Source organism: Kryptolebias marmoratus, linkage group LG2, assembly GCF_001649575.2.
Source record: "Kryptolebias marmoratus isolate JLee-2015 linkage group LG2, ASM164957v2, whole genome shotgun sequence".
Taxonomy (NCBI): domain Eukaryota; kingdom Metazoa; phylum Chordata; class Actinopteri; order Cyprinodontiformes; family Rivulidae; genus Kryptolebias; species Kryptolebias marmoratus.
This window is the reverse complement of record NC_051431.1, coordinates 5,024,719-5,052,640: the sequence shown is the minus strand read 5'-3', so window position 1 is coordinate 5,052,640 and position 27,922 is coordinate 5,024,719. Positions and strand designations below refer to the sequence as shown.

Genomic DNA, 27,922 nt, shown 5'->3' with positions numbered 1-27,922 from the left:
GTAAAGTCCCCCTCACATGCTGCACCACACAGAGTCAACAGGCTGCACGGGACGCGCACTGAACATCACTACGACTGGATAAACATAAACACACCAGACATTCAACACGTTCTCACCACTTCGACAACTTTATTTCACTTAAAAGACCACTCACAAGCTTCATTTCCATAACGGTTTCCACAGGTTTCCGCCGGCTTGGGATGTGACAGTCAGTGGAGATTTTTTTTTTCCTTTTTTTGCGCTCAGGCGGAGCACTCCTCCTCCTTACCCGGTCAGACTTTTTCTTCTGTTTGCAAACATTTCGCGGGAGAAGTTGCTACTTTCGTGGTGCGACAGGTTTGTCACTCTTACATGTCATTATAACGCCCCTCTCAGTTACTTCTCGACCATGGCGGAAGCGGCCCACCAGCAGCAGCAGCCACACCTGGTGGAAATCGACCCGGACTTCGAGCCCCTGTCGCGGCCCCGGTCGTGCACTTGGCCCCTGCCCCGGCCGGAGTTCATCAACCCGGGTGACTCCAACACGTCCTCGCCGGTGCCCTCCGTGAAGCAGGAGCCCGGCGGCAACGCCGACTTTATCAACAACCTGAGCCTGCTGGAGAAGGACGAGGACTTCTCGGAGGAGAAACCCGTCATCCTGTGCGGCGAGTTCCAGTGTCAGGAGAACTGCGTCCACCAGCAACCTCCCCAGCAGCAGCAGCAACATCATCAGCAACATCACCCGCAACTCCCGCATCAGCAGCAGCAGCAGCAGCAGGTGCCTCTGCTCTCCACCCCGGTCGGCTCGTCGCCCTCGGCGGCCGCGGCCGCTGCAGCAGCCGCTGCCCAGAGGAAGAGCAGCTCCTCCCGGCGGAACGCATGGGGGAATATGTCGTATGCAGACCTCATAACCAAAGCTATCGAAAGTTCTCCAGAGAACAGATTAACTTTATCCCAGATTTATGACTGGATGGTGAAGAGTGTGCCTTACTTCAAGGACAAAGGAGACAGCAACAGCTCTGCAGGTTGGAAGGTAGGTTGGCTTTGCTCCTTTTGCCACTTTTCCTGGAGTTTCATTTGCTTTAATGTGGGCCTGCTCAATGTTAGAACTATTTTCCTCACTCCTCAGTTTTCTCTTCTGTCATCACTTTTATCTAAACCAGATGTGGACATTAAGGCCAGTCAGAGTCCCAAATATATCTCCTGTGATTTAATGCAGTCCTTTTCTCTCATATTAATACTGCAGTGGTGATAAATGTTCCATATATTGTGCAGTCATACTTTAAAGATACTCATTTTGTAATGTCATGAATGCAAGAAACAAAATACAGACAGTATTTTTCCTCACATCAATGGTTAAAGTCCTTTAATTAAAAGTTTGTAAGTGAAATTTGTAAATGAGTTGTCTGATTCCACCAAAGTTATGCAAGTCAGTCAAGCTTCAGGTGGTTTTTAGCAGATGTTTGTTTACATTGAGTGCATACCCGCACTTTAGAATTTTATACCAGTACTTCTGGAAAACTGTTGGAGTGAACACTTTCCAACTCCACCCTTTGATATAGTGCAGGATAACTTTTTTTATGTTTAATTTTATAGTTTGCGATGAGTACCTTTTATTGCAGCTGAAACTGCTGCGCCTTAAAGAAGCAGCGACCTGTGCTACTTCCTGTAAAGTTATCCAGAGTGGGGAGTTTTGGTGTGTTTGTTGTATTACAGTACTTCATTGTGATTTATACAGTTTTTTTTATCTCATGTGGTATCTGAAATATCCCCTGTGGGGAGTTTTGGCTTGTCTGTGGGATTTAATAGGCCGGCACATTGTCATGCTTTTTGGGCCCCATCATCTATCACAGCTCTCTGTGTTATCACCTCTACTTGGGCTAAATATACATATTTATATGCAAATATTTGCTGTATGTAATTATTTTTTTCCATAGATGCTCCCACATTGAGTAAAATGCATACAGCAGTTAAATGACTGGTAATCATACACTTTTTTTACATCCTTATGAAAGACTGTCTCCCGTTATTACACTTCCTTTGTGGTCATTTAGTAAACTGACCAATTGCTATCATCACCTTAGTCAGTCATCTGACTTCTCCCTGCAGAATGTGACTTATGTGAGTCTCCTGACTCAACAGGATTTTTTTTGTTTGCCTTTTTTGATCTTTTAAACACAGTAATTATAAAATACTTGAGCTCTGACTGTATGATTGAGGGAGCCTTTCTCTCTCTCTCTCTCTCTTAGCTGCCCTGTAAAACTGTCGCAGGTTTTTAAGCTAAATCGCATCTTTCTGTGTTAAATTGTGGAATTGCATGTCGTAAGGAGATAACCAGAGGCAATCATGTGTCTTCAAAACTGACCAAAACATTACGCAAGAGTGGACCTAACATTTTTGTTGTGGTGTGACAGGCCCTCCCATTGAAGGGCGTCAGCCTTTTTCTTTAGAGACACATAGTTTCAGTGGTGTCTGACAATAAATTAATGACAGTCTACTCTCTCTGCAGGAAATCATTCTAAGTCTGCAGCCACACAGTGAAAGATTTATCATAGCTGCCCTCTGTTATAGGCTGTCTGAGTTGAAATTTGAAGCAGTTGTGGAGGATTCTTTTGTTTTGTTTTCTCCATTAGAACTGGCTGAAACGTTTGAGTCATGTGCTGCGAGATGACACATTTCTGTTAAATTCTGGGGAAGATTTTTATTTTTTTTGTGTGTTACTCACTGAATGACGATAATAGATTTACGAATTAACTTGATTCTTCTGGTCAACCATTATTCAAAGTTGACTCATATTTATCCATTTGATTTCAGCGTTTAGAAAAGTTCCTGTTGAGCTGTCAGATGTTGAGCTGTCCCAAAGGTCGGAGTAAATGTGAGCAGAAAACCCCTTTACATGTGGGGGGATAGTTACTGTAAAACAAAGCCAGCTGTGGACAGATGTGTCACTAGAGGGTGGATATTTTTCAAGTAGATTATCCCTCTTTTTGTTCAGCATTTGCATTCAAACTGAAAGATTTGTTCAGTGCTGCCTTGTCATTTTTAGGCTTTTAAATAGAAATCTCATATTCCTACCTACCATAGAGGGGTTTCCTTTTGATATATATATATATATTTTTTTTTGCAGAGCATCAACTCAGAGAGGATGTGCAACCATAACAGAGTCCTAAATCCCATTTAGTTTAATGCTAAGCCTTGATTTATTTGCATTGAAAGGATGTATTGTTCTTTTTTCTGAGTGTCAGTTCCAGGGCTAATACCTTAAAAACAAATGTGATAAAAAAGTGTACCAAAACACCTCTGGTACCAGATTTTACACATTCTACTCAGCACTGGGTCAGTATATGTCCGTTTCAGTCAGTATACTGTATATCTAACAAGTTAATATAAAATAATAATTATAATAATACTCCTTTTACAAAAGGGAGCTTGAGTTTTTTTTTATTTCCTGCATAAATACATAATTGTTTTTTTTTTTTTCAGTTTTTCGGTTATGCATACAAAATAATAATAATAATAATAGTTTGCATATTTCATGTGTCATGTCAACTAGTGTGACCTTCCACCTTTCCACACTGTTTTGTCTGAGGTGAAAAGAAATAAGCCCTGAAACAACTGAATTCTTGTTGGTTTTAGGAGCAAACTCCCAGCTGCAGGATTAACACTTTTACCCAACTTGACTTCTGCAAAGGAAAAAGAAAAGTGGCCTCTTTTGTTACATGAATCTAACACCCTGTGGTCGACACATGTCTCAGAGGTTTACTCAGGTTACAGTGGCATTTTTCAAAAGTTATTATATGGCAGAAAATTGTCTTTGCAGCGGTCAGTTATTTAGATTTTGTAAAACACCCAACAGAATCTCACTGATAAAGGCTTGGAACGGATTAGTGTCTTACTTGATACAGCTAGTTTAATAAACTCGCTGTCGTTGAGTTTATTACACAGTTTTTCTGTGATTGGCGGCTCTGAGAGAGGGGCTCAGCTCCAGCCTGAGCTCGCTGCTTATCCTGCCATGTTGGGGGTGTAAACTGAGTAATACTGTGGGAAAGCAAAGTGCCATTCAGGGCTGCGGGGGGAGTTATTCATAGCGCTGCGCTCGGCTCCACACTGGGGGGCCGGCGCACATTGTCTCTGCAGAGTGAGCTCACGTAGAAGATGGACCGGACTAAAAACAGAACTTCTTTCTGGAGGAGATGGAGATGCAAGTTTTTGGTTTCTTGATTTATTGTTGTCTTTTCACGTAGAATATATTTTCAGAAAGTCTGTTCAGTTAACAGTATTTAACTCATTGCATCCATTTAATATGTACCATTCAGTTGCAGTAAAACTTTTGTGCCTGGCTTCAAAGATATTATCACTCGCCACCAAAAAGCGAAGGTGGTTGATAATGTTTTTGCCTGTATTTGCGTGTGCGTCTTTGTCTGTTCAGAAAACATCTCATGAACTATTGGACAAATTTTAATGAAAGTAAATTCTGGATGTGCATCTGCAACTGATTACCTTTTGGAGTCAGTCCAGTTCAAGATGGCCGCCACAGCGAATCAACATTAGCCAATAATTGTAACTCAGTCTATTAGATATTGAGCCAAAAGTTGATGAGGTAGAAGCTGATTCACAACACAAACTCTAAGTGTGACGCCTGGCTATATCACAAGAGATCGAGCATAATTTTATTTTCAATGTTTGACTAAAACAGCTGCAACACTCTCATTTCTTTACATAATTTGATTTTAGGCTTAAATTTTGTCATGAAAGATGGCAGGTGATCTGCATCCCTTCAATGAATGCTAGGCCTTTAATTTGTTCTGTTTTGGTTGGGGTTAAATGACTGAACCACAAAAGCGTGCCGCTTTTTATGTGTGGCACACAATATTCTGTCATTGTGCACTTTGCCGAACAAATTTAGATAAAAGCACTTTACCTGAAACACCTTCGGGTTTAATCCTGTCAGCCTTCAGCAGAACACAAAACACTCAGAATCAGAACATGATCTGTGGTTTGTGCTGAGTCACGGGTCGAATGAGGTGATGTCTGTGTAAGATACTGTAGATGTCATTAGCAACACAAATGCTTTGTTCCTCAGAAGCAGTGACTGCTAAACACCACAAAATATTAGCTGTAATTAACCTAAAGATTGTTTCTCCATGTGACAGACTTCTCTCAGCCAGCGTGCCTCCCCTGCGCTAACCTGCAGCACATCAAGTTTTCATTAATTTTTGATTAAGGCTGTCTGCTCTGTAATTGTTTGATGAAGAGCTTGTTCTGCGGCGCTGCTGATCTTCCACAGTCGTTCACGTCTAAGCTGAGTCATGACAGCCTCCACACTTCTCAGGCCGTCTGTGACAGTGTGAATTTTGAGGACAGTTGTGCCAGGTGGGACCAGCTTGGAAAAGCTCTCAGATTGGACTGGACACTGGCCCTGGCACAGGATGCCACCCAACAGGAAGGAGAACAGATGGCACAAACGATGTATCACCAAAGCTTTTCTGCCAAGCTGGTTATTTATTTCTAATGGGTACTTGTTTAAAAGAAAACATTTCACTCCATAAAATAAAATTCTTTCTTTCAAGTGAAGCAGCAGCATTTCACACAAATTACACATTAATACAGTAAAAGATATGCAGGCACGCAATCATACCGGCCAAAAATCTGTTCTTTTTCTTCTTTTACGTCACTGTGGGATAAATATTTGCTCTCAGCTGGTGAAGCTGGACGGCTCAGGTACACTTTGATGTCAATGTCAGGATCAATTCAGTTGTAGTTTTCCTCTGTACAGGGTGCTCTCTTGACCTGAAATTCCTCAGCCTACGCTGGTAAACACTCCCACGGATCTCCAAACAAACTCTGCTGCGCAGACAAACACGTAGGTCCGAGCAGATTGTACAGCAAGCGACACAAGGGTCATTACCTTGTAAATGCACCTATTGACTCCCATCTTGGTAAGTGTCACTGAGAGGAGAAGCTCGGAGACAAAATCATGTATCCTGTTATCTGATCAGTGACGGACATTAATTTGCTTTTTATCAAGTCATACCGACAGTAAAATACCACAAACAGTAAAATATACATTTAAACCAATATTGGCTCAGCCTTATCAATTTATCATCTCGCTCTGATCTTGACTGTTTCATTACTTTGCTCTGAGTTGAGCTTGTTATTTACATTACAGTGGAGGTTGCCAGATGCTATTGTTTTTTTATTTCACCACTGACTCCTAAATGCAGTTATGCAATACTGTAATGCACAATAAAACATGTAGCTTAAATAGTCATTGATTGCATTATGTAACGATCATTCAGTCAAAATTACTCAACCTGAACTGTTGTTTTTATTTCTAGAGCTCTTGATTAAATGGCTGAAATTTGCTTGCAATGCTACAGGTTCTTTTTTGAAATGGTTCAGTTTTGTGGTGCATTAGTTTGTTTGATTTAGGATGTTGAGGCCTATAGCTTTATGGTTACATCACCAATGATGCCTCTTGTATTGAGACGGCACTCATTCTGAGCAAGGAGCAACAAAAGTGAACTTACATGAATTTATATAACTTTTGCTTCTTTAATATGGACACACAAAAAAGACTTTCGTCACACCTACTCACACAACATAAAATATTTATAAGATCTGTAAAATAATCTCTGCAATCAGTCTTATAAATGAAAAAAAAAGGATAAATGTGGTCATTTTTCTGTTCCTCTGTTTTTATTAACTAAAAACCTTCAACCCACTTAATTGCTGTAAAAAAAATCTTGCGAACCAAACTCACTATAAAAGTGCCTGTCTTACAAATCTAAGAAAATAGTCCAAAATTAACCAATTATCAAATTGATAATAGCTTCTGTTATTTGTTGCTCTGGAGTCAAGAGTCTTTAAATACTTTTTTTCTGTGTAGAAGTGTATTTCCCATAAGCCACTGGGAAATGGCTTAAAAAGCAAACTGAAGCTGAGAGTGAATAATAAAGGGAGATTGGTTAATCGGCCAATAAGGGTCGTTTATACCTTTAACTGATTACCAAGCGGGAAGCAGCAGCTGCGACAACCAGCTTCAGGTAGTCCACAATTTAGTTTTTTTCTGTATTTTTTTAGGTGCTCAAGTTCTTGTGTTATTGAACACCTGATTGTTTAAGTTAAGTGTTAATTTAACTGTATATTTTTGTTAAATAGAAAATAGATATTGCTCATAGATGGAAACAAAACAAAACAGAGCAAAAAAACCTGGTGTTGTATATTGGCCATCGGCCACAGAAAATAACATATTGGTCGACTGCTAGTGAATTTTTTAAAGGTACTTATACTTAAAAAAAAAAAAGATTGTCTTGAACTATATCAAAAGAGTGTGTTTTAAAGAACTTACTCCAGTAGTTTTCTAGATATATTGAGTGCAACTCTGAAATGTGGGTCCACACTCAATGTAAACAAAGCACTCAGTGAATTTGCCAAAAACCATGTGGAAGCTTGAGTCACATGACTGAGCTACGATTGACTGGCTGTAGTCTGTGAAGGCAAACAAATATGGTGGAAATGGACAAGCGTAGAACCTTGAAGATGTTCAGGTGAAAGTATAAAAGTGAATCTGCTGCTAAACGCAAGAAAAAAGGGAAGGAACGAGTAAGACGACTGTCAAGAATACATATCAAGGAACAAATGACGGAGCTTGGTATTTAAACACGTGCAGCTTTTGGAAAACTTCTGCTAAACCTGTAAGTTGTAACATTTGACCTATTTTCAGTCACTTCTGCTCATTCCATGGGTAAACAAATGAGGTAGTTGGCATCAGGTCACACGGTTTGCTCACAAATGTTTAGTTTAAAGACATGCTAATCATAAATATAAGAGTGCAGGATTATTTCCCACTTTATGATTTATTTATTTATTTTGAAGAGTCTTCATAACTTTGCAATGAGCACCTTCTACTTTATTACTACTTCTCTGTGTCTGAATGTGGACTAGTAGGACAGAGGGCTGGGTAGAACAGCAATCCCCCTGTTTCTACTGGATTAAAACACACACATACACACACACACACACAAAACACCCCGGGGCAGTCGAAGGAGTCCAAACTTGGCATTGCCCCAAGACATGAGGGGCAGCTGTGTTTCTCAGGCAAAAAGCTCAAGGAGCGCTCCTCGCCCTCCTCCCCATTTCCTGCCTGCGCCGCCTGCCTCTTCATTCCTGGTTTTCTGCCTCAGCACAAAGTGGGTCACACTAAATGTTTTGAAGGGCTACCGGACTCCCCCACCTTTCCATAACAACGTCTCCCCATCCTCCCCTCCGTGTTCAAACCATGAGTTACAGTAGGCGCTTCCTTTCTTAGTCCAAAAAAAGAAAAAAACAAATCAAGAGATAAAGATGAAGTGAGGAAGACTCTCAGAAAGCTCCAAGTTCAGTCTGGGTGACACTGTGGAGTTGCATAACAAGACGTTTACTGGAATCAGGGAGCCGCAGGCCAAAGTCTGGTGCCACTGGTTAGTCAGCGGAACTGTGAGGCACTGTGCTGGAGATATGTGGGACACTAGTCTTCTCTGCGTGTGTGTGTGTGTGTGCACATATAACCTGGGCCTCATAATTAAAGCCCTGCTGTTGGCAGATGCACAGTCGCGATGGCAGACAAACAGGCAGACACACAGAGAACATTCCAGCACATGCTTTTACAACTTTTTTTATTGCAGAGAAATATTCTGACTCTTTTTTTTTTTCCTCCTAGCTGATTAAAATGCAGTCTTTTGCCTTTTCCTCTTTTCTTATTGGTTCGGGTTGTGTTTTGAATTGCTGAATCACCATATCTGGCACACGAACTTGGCTGTAAGTGGGGAGGACCTGCTGGTCATTTTGCAGTGTTATGATTTCATAATCTGTCAGCATATTGTTTTGTTATTCCTTTTTTTTTTTTTTAAGGGAGACTTGAAGTTTAAAAAACAAAAAAGGGTTGCAATTTGAAAAGTCTAATTTAAAAAATCTTAGTTTCTTATTAAGAAGTTTTAAACTTGTCTAAATATGCACAGATTATAAAATTCAATGAATTTATTTATTTTCCCAATAGCTTTTTTAAAAATGTTTCTTTAAGCGTGAGTGGATTATCTTGTTTTGGTAGCTTTGGCAGAGCATGGTGTAAAAATGTGACATAACTGTGCTCATGTACACCGATTCCACTGAGCAACAGCGTGACCCCTGGAGCCCCACCGATGATTTCCAAACGTCATGTTTGTCCCCTCTATCCCACTGCAGATTTGTTTACCTCTCAGCCCCAGAACTACTATTACTCCCTCTGTTGTCTTTTTACTCGCTTTTACCGAGAAGTATTTTGGGACATTAATCAAACTTTAACAGATTGAAACAATAAGCAGGCAGGAAAGCAGGTCAGAGTGATGCAGCGTGGCAATCAAATGGTGATTGCATGTTTACGTCCGTGTGCAGAACACGTGTGTGTTTTTTCTGGATGCAGCTGTTGTGATGCTGTGACGTCACACATGGCTTTGACCTCAAATGAACGCTGATATTTGATCTGATGGAGTGATTCTTGTGTGTTTATCTGTGTAAAAACAGTTTACAGTTTCATCTGCAAAAATGTTCACATTTGTTAACACTAAATTTGTTTTACTTTGAAGCCTTATTATTATTATTGCCCACCGCCAAAGGTGAGAGGGGATCATGTTTTTGCCCAGCTCTGTGGGTTTGTGTGTCTGTAGTATTAAAAAAATATCTCATAAACCACTGGACAAGTTTTAATGAAACCTTCAGAAAGTAATCACTGGCTGTACATCTAAAACTCATTAACATTAGCCACAGCTAATTGACCTTAGCCGACACAAAAATGGCTGCAACTCAGTCAAATTCACCGATCTTGAGCTAAAACATGGTGTGGTAGTAGCTGAGAGTCATTCTAAACACAGAATAGGCACTAACAGATCACACAGTTTGGTTTAATTTAGTGCAAAGCCTTGAATTATGACTCGTTTCCTTTTGGTTTTATTTGAAATTTTATTTGAAATTATTTAAATTTCATTCAGTGCTGGAGCTTTAATTAAAATGTATATATCAAACCTCAGCACAACTTTTTTTTTTTTGTAAAATATGTCAAGCATTTTATTTAGAGCACCATCTATTAAAGCAATATGTGTTCTGAGCTGATATAAACACAGAGTATATTTTTAACTTTGGTTAGTGAGAAAGCAGACACAACAGCTGGTAAATTAACACGTACTGAGCCTTTATCTCACTGGCATGGACTCTGGAAAATCCCATAAAGTGGCCCCTTTCATTTTGCAAATTCAAACAAATCATCTGAAATGAGTCCACGGGTGATTCCACCCACCTCAGAGGCTGGCTGTGCTCAGGCCCAGCGGCACTCCTGCCAGGGTTTTGTTTTCTGAGTCTCTTTTCTGGCGGCGGACCAGAGGACAGATCGTTCAGCGAGCGTAGTGTCCGGTAACTTCCACTGTGAGTGCAAGTGATATACAAACAGCCGCTTTACTCTGGAAGTGAAAATATGGAGTTGAGCTCCAGTTACGATGTCAGGTAAACAGTCATTTGGGATGAGTCAGAATGTTTTGTTTTTCTCTGTGCAGGTTTGGTAGTAGCGGGACGGTAGCACGTGATGGTTTGTTTTGGTTGTGGCTATGCCCAGGCTTTGGCAGGCAGTTTCACAGAGTATACTATCACAACTTCTCATCAGTCAAAGTTTTACAGGAAGACCTCAGCATTGTTTTATGATGTGAGAGGAGGAACTGTTACATATTTGAAAGAATTTCACCACCCAGACGAGAAGTGTAATTCTTCCATGTGTGAAAATTTCATCCCGTCAATTTCTCTCCACTTGTATACGAATGTGAGCTGGATGCAGACGCACGGAGACAGTGGAGTGCAAAAATTTTATGGAACTGTTCGCTGCTTATGGGCCCCAAACCACAGGCATTACCAGTACCCACATTGTTGTGCAATTCCTGCCCCGAGGCGATTATGTACGGTGCCTGTCAGACTGGCCTGGCATTATCACACCATCACACACTCAGTCAGGCCCTGTGTCACACACATGTACACTCATCAGTGAAAATTCATATCTTCAATTGAAGACCTAGCATTCCTTGAAAGAATCCATATCACCCACCGCCTTTCAGGCTAGAATTTTAGACTAAGGTCATCTTATGTTGAGAAATGATAGAGATATACTTTAGCCATTTTGGTCAAACCTTAAAAATAATCTCAAGATGTCACACTCAGAGCATATGTTGTGAATGACTTCCAACTACAACCACACCAGATTTTAGCTCGGTCTATGTTAAATAGACTGAGTAACAGACATTTTTGGATTTGCTACAGTCACATGGCAGTGGTGGCCATCTTGAACTGTATCAGGGCCAAAAGTTAATCAGTTATACATCCAAAGACAACATGACTGTTGTCTTTGTCCTGAAAGTTTCACTGAAATCTGTTCAGTGATTTATGAGACATTTTGCTCATACATGTAGCACCGACAAACAAACACACAGAGACACGGGCAAATACATTATCGCCCACCTCCTCCTTTGTCAGCAGGCAATAATAAAAATGAAAGCACTGATTTGCTCTATGGCATGAGTTTTGTTGGCTTGGTGACAAAATAGTTTTTTTTTAAGGTCAAAGGGGAAAGCAGCACGACCGCACCGCCCTCAGGGAGTGTTGCTTCGGTGTTGCAACATTGCATCTCTATTCTCTTTGTTTTGTAGGATTCTTTCGTGATGACGTGTTTACTGAAGAAGCACCTTACAAAGGTCAGAGGTGAGGTTACCTGAGGTTAATCACGTGCGTAAATTGATCAAAACTATTTTTGGCACAGTGTCGTTCTGTCAGAACTTTCCAGGTCAAGCGTCGTCATTAGATGTAGCTATTTTTACAGCCAGATTTCGTCCATGTTCAGGACTCTGCCTGACATCAATGTAAAAATCCTTCGTTTGACTCGAGCAAAGCCAGTCAGGCTGATTTTATGTGCAACCACATTCAGACTCATTTGTCTCCTAATGATTCATTCATGTCCCAATTGAGGTAAATAATGAAAAATTACATTTAATCAGTCACTTAGAAAATAGCTTGTTTTTAGTTTATTTTTTATGTAAAACAATATTTAACCTCAATCAAATTTTGCCCCATCTAAATAAAATAAAACCTCTATTTAGGAATATTTGTTTCCATATTAGTGTCATGTTGTAATATGATATTTAAGTAAATTGGTGTGATACAGCCATTATCTTCTCTATCTTCAGGAATTATTATCTCTACTTTCTTCAAGCTGCTCATCTTCCTTTTTTAAAGAGGTGCAGATTTCAGGCCCAGACCGACAGGAAGTGGGTGCTTTGAAAGCAGCACGAGGTATGCAGCACCAGGGTAGTGATGTCATTCGCAGAGGAAGCAACACCGAGCGTGACGTGAGATTCAGTGGCTTCTTCCCCTTCTACCGTTTCCTTCATTTTTCAACATCCTTCCTCTTCTGTCCACTCTGAGCAGGAAGTGAATTACTGTTGTTATTTCAGATCAGTTCAATTAATTCATACAGCCCTTCTCAAACATAAGTGAAACTCAAAAGTGCAGAACAATTGAAAACACAAGATAAAAGATAAAATCAAGATAAAATCAAATAGGCTTTGATTTAAGATAAATTTAAATTAAGATAAAATATATGTATTAATATCTCTAATTAAATAAAAAAAAGAATGCGAAATGGATGAATATATAAAAGTTACAAACTTGGTGAGAATAATAAATGTTAAGAGTACGTAATAAAACAAATCCAGATTAAAACAAGACAGGAAGCTGATTCCAGACCCTGAAAACTCAAAGCTCTGCCTTCCGTTTTAGTGTTAGACATTCGAGGAACGACAAGACAACAACTTCAGAGCAGTGTTCCTGTGGGGTGGTGAGGGTTACGGACGGCGTGTAGATAAGGATCTGGATCATCTGGAAGACTTTTAGGGAACTCTTTGGGCACCCAGCTTAAACAGCCTGCAGTAGTCAAGTCTGCAGGTTACAAATGGACACACAAGTTTTTGTTTGTGATTGTTGGTCTTAGCTCTTCTCATAATATTGTCTATATAAATTGTGTCTCTACCTAATGGCACTAATGTATTATTTTAAAAAGCTGAATAACAAGGAAATTCATAATCATTTAAAACATAAGTGCACAAATAATTGCTAGCAACATTTTGTTGAACATACAACAGCCATCAGGCTTTTCTTTAGCTCAATAAAAAGGTACTTTTTGATAAAATGGAATAATGGTTTCCTGCATTTCATGAGGTTTCTTAAGGTTTCTCAGATTTTCTTTTTCATCTTTTTTTTTGTTAGGTGCTATGACTCATACCAATTTTAAGACTTGAAAACACACAGGTGCCTTGCAGCTTTGCATGCAGAAGCACAGCTTAATGGATTTTTGCTCATATCTCAAAATAATTAAAAGGAAAATTATCTGGTATCAGTAATTTGGAACCAAATCATTTGCTTTTATTAGTAGAGATAATTTTTCAAATGCATGATGTTTTTAGCCACAATCAAAATCAGACTCGAGCTAAAATGTTAGCATCAGTTATCCAATTTTTGACAATTTGACCCCATTTTACTTTTTCTTTTTTTTTTTCTTCAAATGTTAATCTCCAGAAAATGCCCCTTTCATTTTGGAGACATCATTGCTGCTCAGTACGATTCTCTTTGGTGCTGCAGATTTGCACTTTCGAGAACAGACAGTACTCAGACGATGTGGGCGTACTTTCTTCTTTTTTTTTTTTAAACGTTTCATTGATGTTTGAGATTTTGATGTTATCAACTTTTTTTTTCTTTCATATTTTTCCCCTTCTTATAAACAGGAATTAATACAATCAGTAAAACAACCAACAACACAAGGAGGAAGTTTTTTATAAGAAAGCGTTTAACTTGTTGGAATCAACTTCTGGCCATAAAACAGCCTGGGGGTGTCCCCATGTTTGCCAGTTTAATGGAATTACAAGCCTATAAATATATCTCCAACAACAACCCCCGAGGATGCAGCGATGGGTCGGGCTCGGAGACCCAGGCTGCCACGCCGGCTCCTAGCCGTGATGCACACACTGCATCTTTATCCACGGAGAGCAGGCAGCAGCCCAGCCCAGCGCCTGTGCTGATCAGAGGCAAAAATATCCACCTTCCACAGACACAGCTCTGTGCATTTACAGACTCACATTGTGTTGCACACAGCAACACATGCACATATTTTAGCATGGTAAGCTTAGCCAGCACAACCCAGTCCCTGTCTATACACACGAGCTGCTCAAGTCTGAGTCAGATAATCAACAAGCACGGGAGAGAGTGCAACATGTGAACACAGACCTAGCATTGCTGTTGTACCTTACTGCTGAGACACTATTTTAAAGGAGCTGTCATCATCCAGTTAGTCATCTGTCAATGCTGTCAGCTTTTTTTTTCAAAAATCTTGCAGGTCTAAAATAATGTCAAGTGTCATTTTCTTATAGGCTTATTTATGGCCTATAAAAAAATTGCATCAGCCACACCTTTTACAATTTTAATTACCAAGTAGGAAAATGAGGATGCAACAATAGCTGATACAACCAGCAGACTGTAGGCCACAATTTAGTATTTTTAAGCAAGAATGCTGTTTTATATATTATTTTTAAGTGCCCAAGTTCTTCTAAAGATTGCTAAATATAGGTTTAATTAAGATAAATAATTTTAGTTAAACTTTGTTAAATGAAATACATATTGGCCAAAAAACATCTTTGTGTTGTTTTTTAGCATCAGCTGCTCTGATTTCTAAAGATCAGCATCGGCTGTAGAAAAACCGATATTGACTTTTGCTAAACACTGTGCAGTCAAACTAACATTAAATTATATAGTCACTTACTTATTCAGCCAAGTTTCTTTTTTCTTTTTTTTTTTTGAGTAATTTGCCAAAGATGTAAATGCTAGTTAATCTTAAGGGGAAAGTCTATGATTTATTATTTTCTCAACCGGTCTTCTTTGTTAGGATCCATAATGAGGTGATTTTTTTTTTTTGGAATCTGGAATCTGGAATAGCTACCTGGACCGGGTACAGCTCTTTCCTCTTTCCTCTTGTTTTGCCCAGTCAGTCTAGAGTTTTGATTAGGAAGTTGTGGCTCATGAACCCACTGTTTTCTCCAGCTGGTCCCTTGCTCTGCACCTAGCAGGGTCTCCTTTTGCAGTGTTTTGCCTGTAAACCAGGGGCATCGGTGGGATCAGTATCAGGACTGGCCAGCTCTTCCTGTGTGGACACAATGCAGCAGGAAGTTCACTAATAGCCAATCTGCTGCTCGTCTAACATGGCAGTGGTCGCACACGATCACGGTGATGGACGATCTAAGAGTGTCAGAGGGTTTGCTGATTCACATCGTTTGTTCAAACTATTTATCAGTTTGCCGGATGTTCTGTGTGAGCAATCAATCCTCACCTCAACCGATCAGCATCCTCTTTAAAGTCCAAGTTCAGCTTTGTGTGTTTAGTGTATGTGTTTTACGTAGGAAAATTGAGTTTGGTTGTTCTGAGATTGCTTGCAGAGGATTGGGAAAAGGCAACCCCGCCAAGAGGCAGTCAGCAAATACAATTACAGACAGATTTGCTCCTGAATGACTTGTGTTTTTTTGTCTGTCCTTCTGTCCTTTATTATGGTCACTCAACTCTGCATCTGGTAATTACTATTTTGAAGAAGTACTTTCCTGGAAGTCATTGACTACTATTCAGGCTAATAGGTTTCCAGAGTTTGAAGGGTGCTGGCCTTTTCTTTTTCCTTTTTGTTGCAGATTTAAGTTGACATAACTATGAAAGACACCTTTTTTAAGCCACATTATAAGTGTGAAAATTAAGAAGCCTAAAGGAGCAAGTTAAAAAAAAAAAAAGAAACAGGAAAGTAGAAGAAAGCAGAGAGGAAGAAACCAGAAACCATCTATTTTGGGCTTGAACCATATCCTAAGGTCAGTTTCCATTTTTAGTTTAAAAACCAGAAGTTGTGGCCAAACAGGTTGCTTTTTGCATCTTCGCTAACAGTGACACATTTGTGCTGTGCTCACCAGACAAACCTGAGGCACTGTGGTGTGCTGCTCGCTGCTACAGAACATTAATGACAACAATCATTTCTTTTTCACAGGACTGTGCCTTTTTTTGTCGTTATTTTTATTCTGATGGTGTAAATAATAATAAAAAAAGGCCAGAGGTGCTAGATTTCCTGTGCTTGGTCTTTTTGTTTATTTCAACTGCTTTTTGTAATCATTGCTGTATTGACTTTGGTAAATAGGTCAGTGATTATCACTGGTCAGTTCAATATTGGGGCTGATGATAACCTATCAAACTGCAAACACATGAAGTCATCACATTCTGTTCAGATCACTTTGTAAATGTGCTCATGTTGATGTGTATTTTTCTACTTCTTTCTTCAAAGTTGTTCACTTTGCATATCACTTTGAGATTGCTTTTGTTTTGAATATGCAATATAGAACATTTTTGCTGTTTAGCAAAAATGTTAGAGTTATTTTTTCTTGTTGGTTGCAGCAAAAGATCCTCACTATATACGCATAGTACTCATCAGGAAGGACAGATACCTTAAAGTTACACACAATATGTTTTGATTAGTAAAGCTGAAATTTTGTTTACAAGAAAGTTTTACACATGGCCGTGGTTCAAGTCATAGCATTTATTTTATTTCACAACTGAATCCTGTGATGAGTCAAATGAAGTCCTGATGTGGTTCCATATTGTCTGTTTAACCTTCTGTTCACAAAACCCCAACAAGACAGCAGTTGTAATGTTATTAAAGAGGTTTTTAATTGTGCTGACAGGATATTTTCTTTACGTTTACTATGTTGCATTTGTGCAAGTTAAAAGTATGCAGTCTTCCAAAGGTCAAAACCCAGACTGAAGGGGGGGATTTTCTCTCATGGATGCTCCTTCTCCTAGGCTTCCTGAAAGACTTCTTTTGTAGACCATACTTTTCTTTCTTTGTTTTAGTGACACCATCTTGAAACATATTTTCATAACACATAACTAGCAGCTAGTTTGCTCAATGAGCTGACTGACCCCCACAGACGGGGCCTTTTTATACAGAGCCCTTAAATACAACATCAGATAAATAATGCATTTTTGAACTTGAAAACCTCGGTAGCTGCTAAAATAAAATTGTGGACCACTTAAAGAGCATATTATGAGTTCTTAGTTGGATTAAACATCACTTCTATGTGCTATTTGATTTTATGTACATTAGGACAACATGGCTGCAGGCCCCCAACTCTACCTTACGTCTGTAAGCAGTCTGTGCAGCTGTTTTTCTTTGTTTATACTTGTCTAAAGCACGTTTCTTTGTGTGCTTGATAGTGTTTGATGCTCTTTGCTGCAGATACATTTCTCTCTGCACCAAAAACTTACTTGAACCTGCGTTGGACTTTGTACCACAGAATATGAAGTACATCTGATACGACGGTGAGAAACCGACTGCAAGTATTATCTTTTGATGGCTTTGTGATCCCAGCAAGAGGTCTTTTGCTGCCCCTTGTTGTCTTGCCATCGCACCTGGAGCTATATGCGCTCAACCACACGCCGTTGTTAAGTGTGCAGACATGCTGAGCTGGTGTAAAGCTAATGACAAGTTTGCACATTTTCTGTCCTAACCACATTGCTCTAACTCAGCACAAATCTCCAGACATGACCAAGCTGAAGCTTTAGGGCTACTTACCTTAGTGATTAGAGATGGTTCACATGCCCTATATGTCAGCTATCAGAACTGCAGACATTACATTACACAGAAAATAGCTGGTTGCAGCTCACAAGCACACAAACTGGTAAGGCTTCGACATTTATTACCGAATAGGAAAAAAAAGGTCTGTTCAGGACAGCACCTTTTCGCTAATGACTTCAGTGGAAATAGTGCAGGTAAACCACAGTTTTCACTTTCATCTGTTCCATATCTCTGGTAAACGTGTGTGAAGCTGTATCTGCTGGCGTGTAAGATCGTACCTTCCGCATGCTTTCAGTCAGTGTGGAAGGAGCAAAGCTGCACTTTATACCCATAACTGTACAAGCTTTGCAGCTGAGGTTTCACTTGTGGCTTCAGCTGATTCAAAGTGGCACTGCATGTAGGTGGTGTTGCACTCCTTCGGGGACTTTTTCATTAGCCGAGTTGACATTTGAGTGGCTCCAAGTGTGTCAGCACCCTGGTCAGTGTGCCAGCAACTGTCTCTGGCACATTGCCTGCAGATTTCCACAGGTACATGGCTACAACCTGCAAGGAAAAAGAGGGAGCTTAAAAGGGGAACATATTGAATGAATACAAAACAGATGGGTGACAAATGGGGGTAGAAAATAGGCTAGAAATAAGGAACTGACAGATGTGTTGTGGAGAGAAAGGAGGTTAAGAGGAAAGTAGAAAAGAGAAGATGAGACAAGGCAAGGAAAGAACATGAAAAATGGAAGCAAAAAGGAGAAAAGCAAAGAGCAAGTGATGTATCAAACAGTGTGGCCTTTCACTAGTGCTCCCATTTGAGCGATTTAAAGTCAGTACAGTGTGTCCTTACTGATCCAAGCCCACTATGTCACACATAACCCTTCTGTCTCAGCTTCTGAAGCAGCCTACACACTCACGCCACCCAGACGATCCTTACTACAGCCACTTGTTGAGTCACAACCTATGCAATCATGTCATTTGGTCGCAGCGGGCGCTTGATAGAGTGAACATTACGTTCATGTAATGATTCTACTCTGACAACAGGCCTGCACGCCTGTAGCTAAACATAAACCCTTTTGGCTGATGGGGGGGGGGGGATTGCGGTGTCCACTTGGCTCGCAATCCTGCGGCTTCACATTCCATGCCTTTTTCTCCGCTTACCGACCGCCATGTTTCCTGTGAGACAGGAAGTTAGCTCTGTTTCCTGTCACAGTCCTCTTTCATGTGGTCACTTCCTTGTGTTTTGCCAGCACTGCTCTGTTCTGTTGACTCAGAGAACAGAGGTAGTGGTGGTCCTCACGGTGGACTCTGGAACCTACGAAGAGAGTCTTCCTATTACGTATCTGTGGCTGCGAAGCGTAGCCTTCAGAAAGGTGGTAATGTCAGCTCACCGCCTGATTATTATGGCTACATATCTCAGTGCAAAGAAGATATTCTCTTCATCAACACTGCAGGATTTTGAATACAAACAATTATTATTGTATTAATTACTTTTAGCAAGTGTTCTGCATCTTTGAGGTTTAACAACTAGGTTTAAGCTTCCACAAATTTCAGCAGTCATTCAGCTGTCCGCATTCACAATTTTTCATTTTTTTTATTTTTGTTTGTTTGTTTTATTTAATTTTTTTTCTGATGGTACACAGAGCAACTGTCATTATCACTTTTTATTACACAAGATATGAACGTCCTCCAGCGACTACAATCAAAGTTCACTTCTGTGAAATTGTGGGTGTTGTAACCTTGCAGAGGAATGTTGATTGTGATGACTGCCTGGCTGGGAATCCTGCATTTACTGTTTCCTAAAAGATACTAGTGAGTTGGCTGAGATTACAATTGAACTTTACACACAGCGATTAGCTGGAATGTTTGGATTCCTGTGTACTTAAGCCAGAGATAAATCTGTGTCACATAGTGTCTCAGGTTCCAAAGGAATTTACTGGATGAAAAAATCAAAAAAGTACTTGTATCTGTTTATAGACATGTACTGCAATTATCACCTCAAAGGGATTTTATTATATAAAAGTGCCTCTGACTTTTAGTTGCGTGTGTTTGTAACCACCATCGCTGGCTGCAGTTGAGTGAGCTGCAAAATCAAAACCATATAGTGCTGCTGTTTGTCGTACAGCCATTCCAGTGAAAGCACGAGCTGGCACTCCCTCACACACACAGCGGGAGATGAGGCATTTCCACTGGCCACACCAGACACCCTGAGCCACACTCTCCACAGGGCACACAGAGTTCTGCAGGTTTCGGTATTTCCCATCAGAGCGCTTTAATGTCCCCTCACATCTGCTCCCCCTCTCACATCAGTACTTCTGAACTGCCTTTTAAAATGTTCTAGATCATCGCACCCTGAGTTTTAACTGTCACACGAGCCAAAAGCCTCTGAGACTTTAGCTGCGAGATTTTCCTTCCTGTCATCAGGATGATGAAGGGGCCATCTCAGGACAACCCGGCGTCTTCGTGCACATTACAGTCATTCCTTACTGCAGCGCAGCTGAAACCAGCAGCACTCTTTAGCAGTCATGGGAAAGAGCGGCTCATGACAAGACTTTACTCCTCGCCTTTTGTCACAGTTACTGATGTGGGCAAAGGAGGAGGGGGGGTGACCATTTGCTAGGCTAATTAAGGAAGGCCCGTCACGTACTTTAAATCATGCAAACTAGCCTAAGTCTACTGGCTGAAGCAGTTGGATCATTTGATTCAAGGGTAATTACATTCATTTGTAAAAGAACCAGTGTTTGTATGGACTCTCATGTGCCTGGGAGGCTGAGAGGAAAAGAACGAGCTGGATAAATGGGACGGAAAGCAGGAGAGGAGATAAAGAAGAAATGGAGTGGTTTCTGTTTAATAGTGATATTTTAGGTGAAGTAATTTATGGTCTTAAAGACTTTGAAAGATGTGAGGATCAAACAGCTAGAGGTGTCACGAAGGTGTTTCTCAGTTACATCATGGAAAAGTAATCACAAAGTTTCAAAGTCAAGATAACCTGCCTTCTTGACTTTTGACATTTTCAGTTTCTTGCAAGTATCTCAACCCCAGGGTAGTTCAGCTCTAGATGGAAAGAAAACCCTTTCATCCTTCTTTTGCTCTCTTTTATATCACAAGAAATCTGATAGCTCTGGGGTTTTGAAGGGACTGGCACAAGTTTACAACAACATTTTTGAGGGTTAGAATAGTGTACGTGTATTTTCTTTTTAAGTTTCTCATCAAAATATTTAAAGCTTGCTTTAGAAATTCATCAATATTTGGGCTGTACATTGGAGAGGGGACAAATTTCAGAGTTGGAAAGGAGAGCAGATTTTTGAGGTGAGGAGAAGCAGAGGTGAAGGCAGCTCAGAGGCTGCAGACTGTGAACCAGATGTGAAGCGGTGACTCACAGCGGGCAAAAGGCTCAATGACGTTGGCCGCTACGCACGCTAAGCTCTGCGTGTGAGTGTGTGTGTGAGTGTTGGGAGTTCCAGACTTTCCTTCAAAACAACAAGCTCTATGCAGGCACAGTAATGTCTGGATAAGGCTCATGATTTTATGTGGACGGAGAATGATGCGGAGGCAGAATAGAAGCCAATCCCTGCTGTTGGTATATAGTTTGAAAACTATAACAGGGTGGCAAACAAATGAGGTCTTAAGCGTCCTGTAACTTGAGCATCAGAGTACAGCAGGAGAGAAATGATGTCTCACTTTCTGTGGTTTGCTCAGCAGACATTCGCCCAATATTCTGGCTCTTTTGTTTGCCCTGTTTTTATAACGCTTCACTAGCTTCCTGCTCAAAAATTAGTTTTTCCACTGGTGGTGTCACTAAGCAACGTCAGAGCTTAGCATTAATGTGTCTGCAAGGAAGAAAGATTAGTCTGTTTCCTCCCTTTGATATTGTGCTAGTTTGGACGAGACACATTGTCAGGTGGAATGTGACTGTTGGTTTTGTGGCGTTTTACAAAAGGCCTCGGTGTTTTTGGTAGGGAAAGCCCACTTTTACAGTGTATTTGTTCAGGATGTGTTGCTCATGGAGTAAACTCCCTGACATCTATGGAGTGTGTGCTTGTGCACGTGTTTTTTTTTTTTAGAAAGCAAACAGAATGGGATTGTTGAATGACCTTAAAAACCTCCTCTTTCTCCTCATAAGTCAATTGTCAAGGCGAGCATGTTTTTAAAGGCTGCCACCTGTACGGATGGATTTGCACTCGTATGATAAAGCACATCAGAGGTGTTTTGGGAAAAGGGCAAATCTCCCTGTTTGTGTGCACTCCTCACCTATCCTTTTTTTTTTTTCCATCTTTCTCCCTCCCCTTTAGAACTCCATTAGACACAACCTGTCTCTGCACAGCCGCTTCATCCGCGTCCAGAATGAGGGGACGGGGAAGAGCTCATGGTGGATGCTAAACCCAGAGGGCGGGAAAAGTGGAAAGTCCCCGCGACGCAGGGCTGCCTCCATGGACAATAACAGCAAATTCACAAAGAGCAGAGGAAGAGCAGCAAAGAAAAAGGTAAATCAATCAAAGATTTTTGTGCTTTTTTTTTAGACATGGAGATGACCTAATAAAATATATTTTTTACTTGACTTGGCTTTTGATGATTTAATTCTGACCAGGCTCCTAAAGGGTGCCTTTACTCTGTGTGTACTGTATTATTAGGTCACATAATTATTTTAAGGTTTTACTACTCTAAATTTTCCACAAATGTTTGATGTTTAAAAACCCAATAAAATAGAAACAAGATGTAGTTGAATTCAAAAACAGCAAGCAACAGTGGTTATTATGATGAATTTGACACTATTACAGCTTCTAATAAATGTCATTTCTGTCCAAATGAGTGTTCTTTGAAGCATATTTTATTGCTGGTACACTGAGTGTCTCTCTGTCCCCATCCCAGTTGACTCTGCAGGGTGGTCCTGATGGAGGTGCAGACAGCCCAGGCTCCTACTCCAAATGGCCTGGCAGCCCCAACTCCCACAGTAACGATGACTATGATGCCTGGAGCAGCTTTAGGCCTCGGACCAGCTCCAACGCCAGCACCTTGAGCGGCCGCCTCTCACCGTTCGTGCCTGAGGATGACCTGGGAGAAGCTGAAGTGCACATGGGGTACCCAGGAGCTCCAGGGCCCAAAATGACGGCCACCCTGCCCAGCCTCACAGAAATGACGGGCTCTCTGGGACACAGCTCCGAGAACGTCATGGAGAACCTTCTGGACAACCTGAACTTGCTCTCACCCAACAACTCTCAGGTTGGAGGAGGGGCGACGACCCCTGGCTCCTCCCAGTCCTCCCCTTCCCCGATGATGCAGCCAAGCCCTGGGTACCCAGCCTACAGCTCCCCCAGCATGGGCTCACAGTCACAGCAGGACTACCACAAGTGCGTATACGGCCAAGCTGGAATGAACGCCCTGCCGTCCATGCCACTGCAGACTCTGTCAGAGAGTAAGCCCAGCTTTGGGTCCAGTATGGGTCAGTATAACTGCCCCGCAGGGCTTCTGAAGGAGCTGCTGACGTCTGATAATGACCAGCATGGAGAACTCATGCCGTCAGTGGACACTGTGGTGTCTCAGTCCAGTGGAGGCTGCATGCTGCCACCGTACAACAGCAGCCAGCATGCAGTCAAACTCATGGCGGGAGGGAACAGTCACCCACACGGTCTTTCTCACCCCCACCCCCACAACGTCCACAGCCAAGCCTCGGCCACATCACCAGCTATGAATGGCCGCCTGCTCATGTCTCTGAGCTACAGCGGGGGCACCACGCGTTTGCCAACAGCCAAAAGCCCCATGCAGATGCCTTATGGCCTCCCTGGCCACCTCAGCGGGGGAGGCATGCCCGGCAGCTTCTGTCCTCTTAACACCAACGGATACGGCCGAGCAGGCATGTCAGCACCCTTGCACGCAGAGAAACTTCCCAGCGATCTGGACGACATGTCCATCGAGAAGTTTGAGTTTGACATGGAGACAGTCCTACACGACACTCTCATGGACGGGGACTCGCTGGACTTCAACTTCGAGCCAGTCGTGACCCAACAAAGCTTCTCGCATGGGGTGAAGACCACCACACACAGCTGGGTTTCTGGGTAGAAAGTCGAAAGCAAACAAAGTTTTATTCAGCTAACTTGTTGTTTGCTGTTTGGTAAAACAAACAAAAAAATCTATTTGAATTGATTTGAGATTAAGAGTCCTCATCCCATCTCCAACATTCCGGTTCCAAAAATACTTTTCGGACAAAATCACTTTAGCAGATTGGTTGTGACCTGCTGTGGACAAATCGCTTTTAGAGCCCCCGAAGATGAAATCAGGATTTTTTTTTTTTGTCAAGTGCCAAACATTTTGCCTTAACAAAAGAGCCAAACTGACACATATTTCTGGTTTACACTCAAAGGTTACAGATACTGTACTGTAGGTAAAGTCCATAATATTTGCAAGTGACACTGCCAAATATATCTTATCATCAGCATCAGCACAACCTGTAGAGGTGCACAAACTCACACCGTCTTTTTGTGTACAGAAATAATTTCTCCTACAGATAAACAATGAAGGTAATCTGGGTCATGAAATTTTGGTTTTTGGACTAAAATTTTAAAAACTTCACAAAGGATTCTTATATGATGTTACAGCAGAACATACTTATAGCCTGAGTGTACATAATGTAATCATACAGTTTGTAAAATAGGGTTTTTTTGTTGTTGTTGTTCTTTTTTTTTTTTACGTTTGTAAATAGTGTTTACAGGAAGGAAAGTAAAATCAAACCAGCAGAAATGAGCTCACAAAGTGACTGGATCCGATTCTTTTAAACACGTGTTGAACAGGTCAGTCAGGCTGTAAAATGATAACACACTTTCTGATTTTGTTTGTACATACATTACAAATGTACAATAAAACAATGTAGTAAGTGTTTACTAGATTTAGTATATATTTGAGATCTAAGTTATTTGAGGTTAATGTAGATTTATGCTGGTGCATAACCTGCACTCAGACATCAGAGCTGTTCTGAGTTATTTCTCACTCTGAACCTTAATACCACAGGGGCCTATTTATTGTGCCTAACAGAGTAAATTTTGACTGCAGGCTTAGAGAGTTTAATATTGTAAATGTCCATGGTCCAGAAGATACTCAAATCCAGCAATCTTGAAGAAGAAATCTCTTTATTTTAAATTTTGTACTCTACCTTTTCTGTCAAAGTCAAGAAAAAAAAAGTGTAAAATGTTATTTTTGAGGTTTACTGAACACATTTTAGCGCTGTGATTGTAACAAAGTCGAGACTGTTTTGGATTAAAAGATATTTTCAGCGCTACTGTTGTAACCAGCCTGTGCCCTGTTCAGTTCCAGAGCTTTTTGTGTTTCGTTCTATGTCTTAAATTTTTATTGTGACTGATTAAGATTAGTGCAGAAAAGTGATTCCTTTTTCATCCAAAGGAGCCCTCTGATGCTGTCTTACAGAACAGCCTTACTGCTTTCACTCTGCCCCTCCTACCTCTGCCTGTCGTCGTCTTTTCAAACATTTGATATGATGCTAACACACGTCTTGATATGCCTTTTAAATAACACGTTTACTATTATCTTTTCCCCTGCAAAGCACCACTAAGTTAATATGTGGTCTTAGCTTGTATATTTGCAGCCATTTCCCCACTTATTGTTGTACTAACAAACAGTTCAGCATCTAAAATCCTTCGTAGAGTCAGAAATGTGAAGACATTTGAAAACTTTGTTCTAATGAAGTTGACTCAACCAAAAGACCAAGTGGCTTAGAAATAAACAGAAAGTGATGAGAATCTATTCGTATTCATGTTTAATGTGTGATTTATCCAGAGGCCACATATATCAGTAGTCCAACAAGTCAATGGCTTTGCTTTAAAAACATTTAAAAACGTTGTCAGGTTTTTTATTTTCGGTTTAGAGGACAACTTGCGTAATCTAGACTAGGGGTCTGCAACTTTTACAGTCAAAACAGTTATTTCTGTCCTTTCTGCCACTAAATAAAATTTGACCAGAGCTGCGAAACCCACTTGAGGATTGACATAAAGAAAGAGTAATTCATAAAGTGTTATATAAAAAGTACATATACAATAGAATACTAGATTATGCTTTAGAATTAAAGAACTACGGATTAATAAATTGTTGATATTTATTAGTATTTTTACATATTAAAAGAATAAAAGGACCAAATTCTTTTGAAGAACGAAAAAAAAGTTTTGTGTAAAACCCATTTTAATAAAATTTGAACACTCAACTTCTGTAAGACCTTAATATATTTGTGGAAAATAATAAGTAGCCCACCTTTAAAAAAGAATAGGTTTATATTTGAGTGAACATAAAAAGGATTTCAATTTGCTGGTTTTTTAATTCTGACTCATGAAATCAGACACTTTCATTCCTTTTTATGAAAGGCAGGTCTCTACTTCAAATCCTTGCCAACATGACTTACCATAGTTTTGCAGAACACCTTATTTTGATGCCCTGAAACACAGGAATATGTTTACAAAACTGCCGTTTCTGCTTCCCCCCCCCTCAGCGATGTGCCTCTAATGTGTTAAAAACCTTTAATTTTCTCTTTGTCTCCAGAGAAAGAGCACGCTTTACGCCTGGAAGTTAAATTAATGAGGTAGGAAACAGACCAGGGAACTATAAAATTCAGGAATCAGGAGTGTAACGAGATGTTTCATGACTTTGTTTGGTAAAACGATCCCTGAAGATGTCCCCGCCTTTTAAATTGTTTGCGTGGCAGCAGTTTAAACAAACTTGTCGGGCACTAGGACTACACGGCATGTCGTTCATGTTGCAAGAGAAGCTTCCCTCGCTTTTCTGCAGCCTCTGCAGCTTCGTGCTGAGAGGAAGAATCTCGGTTGTGCATTTACTTAGAACAGAACAGACTAAATGCTCAGTTCAGACTGTAATTTCTCAGCTTTGAAGCTGAGAAAGTAAAGTTCGAATCTCTGGGTAATCTGTTAGTTGATCAAACTTTGAGTTTAACTTTGAGCAACTTTTCTCTGGAATGAAAATAATAATAATTATTCAAGGAAATATTGAGGGGAAAAAAAAAGGGTTGATCGGGTTTCTAATTTTGGTCTCGTAAAAATGATTTTGATCCTTTCTGTCTGAAAAGACTCATGAGAAATCAGACAGGAGAGATGCCAATCAGTTGAGGCAAAACCTCTTTTTTCTGTGGAATCAGCGTCTCGTTACACCCCTCACCCAAACCAACCAATCAAATTGGCTGCTTGTCCTAATTGTCTCTTTCTGTTACAGAAGTTTTATTTGCATAATAGTCAGGAGAACCGCCGTGGCTAACCTTCCCTGCTGTGGTTCTAATTTGTTTTGGTCCAAGCTAGAAAAGGTCCAAAAAGCCACAGGTTGCAGACCCCTGCTCTAGACCCAAATGATGTGACTGCGTCAAAGTGGGTTTTAGGAAAGCCAGGTATGAAGCGAGTTTATTAAGAATAAAACAAAATTCTCATGGTTTGTAAAGGCAGGGAAGCTGCTGTTTGGTTCTGCTGCCAGGTGTTGCCTTTTCTCGCCCAAACACGCCATAGTTTGTACAGTCCTACAGCCAAATTTGCCTTTGAAGTCAAAGCGATATGTTTAGCATTTTTATCAAGTCATGTGTTCAGAACTATATATATATAGATATAAATACATATATATTTGTGCCGGTCACTCATGTCAGGATTAACTGTAATGAATCTATGTAGGTTTACTCTAAAAGTTAAAGAGCTGTACTAAGTAAATTATATCTCTGTTTTCAAATGATTGAATCTATGCATTGTATTCCTTAATTCTATGTTGCTGTTGGTATATTTTCTTTTTTTCCTTGAACTTTTATCAGAGATATTTTAATGTAACATAGCGCTGTGAGATGTTATGGTGTCGTTGTCAGAACTCTATGTTTCAGATAGATATAAGGGGGGGAAATGAAGTTTATTTAGAAAATTAGATGATGCAGTGATTGATACGCTAAGCTTTTGTTAACTGACAATGTTGTTTTTATTGTATTTCGCTATGGTTTTTAGAAAATAGCACCAAAAAGCAAATTAATAAAAAAAAAAAAAAGAAATGTAAAGGTATATTGCATTTTTTAAAAATGAAACAATATTTATTCATCAGAGAAGTCCTGCTCAAGATATCAGATTTTGGACCAATTTAGATATTGCACTTTTACTTAACATTTTTAACAAAGGGCTCCTTCTGACCTCTAAAAAGGAGGAGTTCCCATTATATATTTTGGAATAAAAATCTGTTACATTTACCTTATACAAAAAAAAAAAAAAGATTGGAGTTGTGATGTTTGAT

The 27,922-nt window shown here is 40.3% G+C and overlaps 1 protein-coding gene across 1 annotated transcript; it reads left to right on the top strand.

Moving 5' to 3' along the window:
- The first annotated feature begins 10 nt into the window (after window positions 1-10).
- On the top strand, window positions 11-27,922 carry foxo1a (forkhead box O1 a). Its single transcript, XM_017416438.3, has 4 exons — window positions 11-271; window positions 376-1,012; window positions 21,952-22,143; window positions 22,529-27,922. The coding sequence occupies exons 2-4, from the start codon at window positions 389-391 to the stop codon at window positions 23,714-23,716; spliced, it is 2,004 nt and encodes a 667-aa protein (XP_017271927.1). The 5' UTR covers window positions 11-271; window positions 376-388; the 3' UTR covers window positions 23,717-27,922.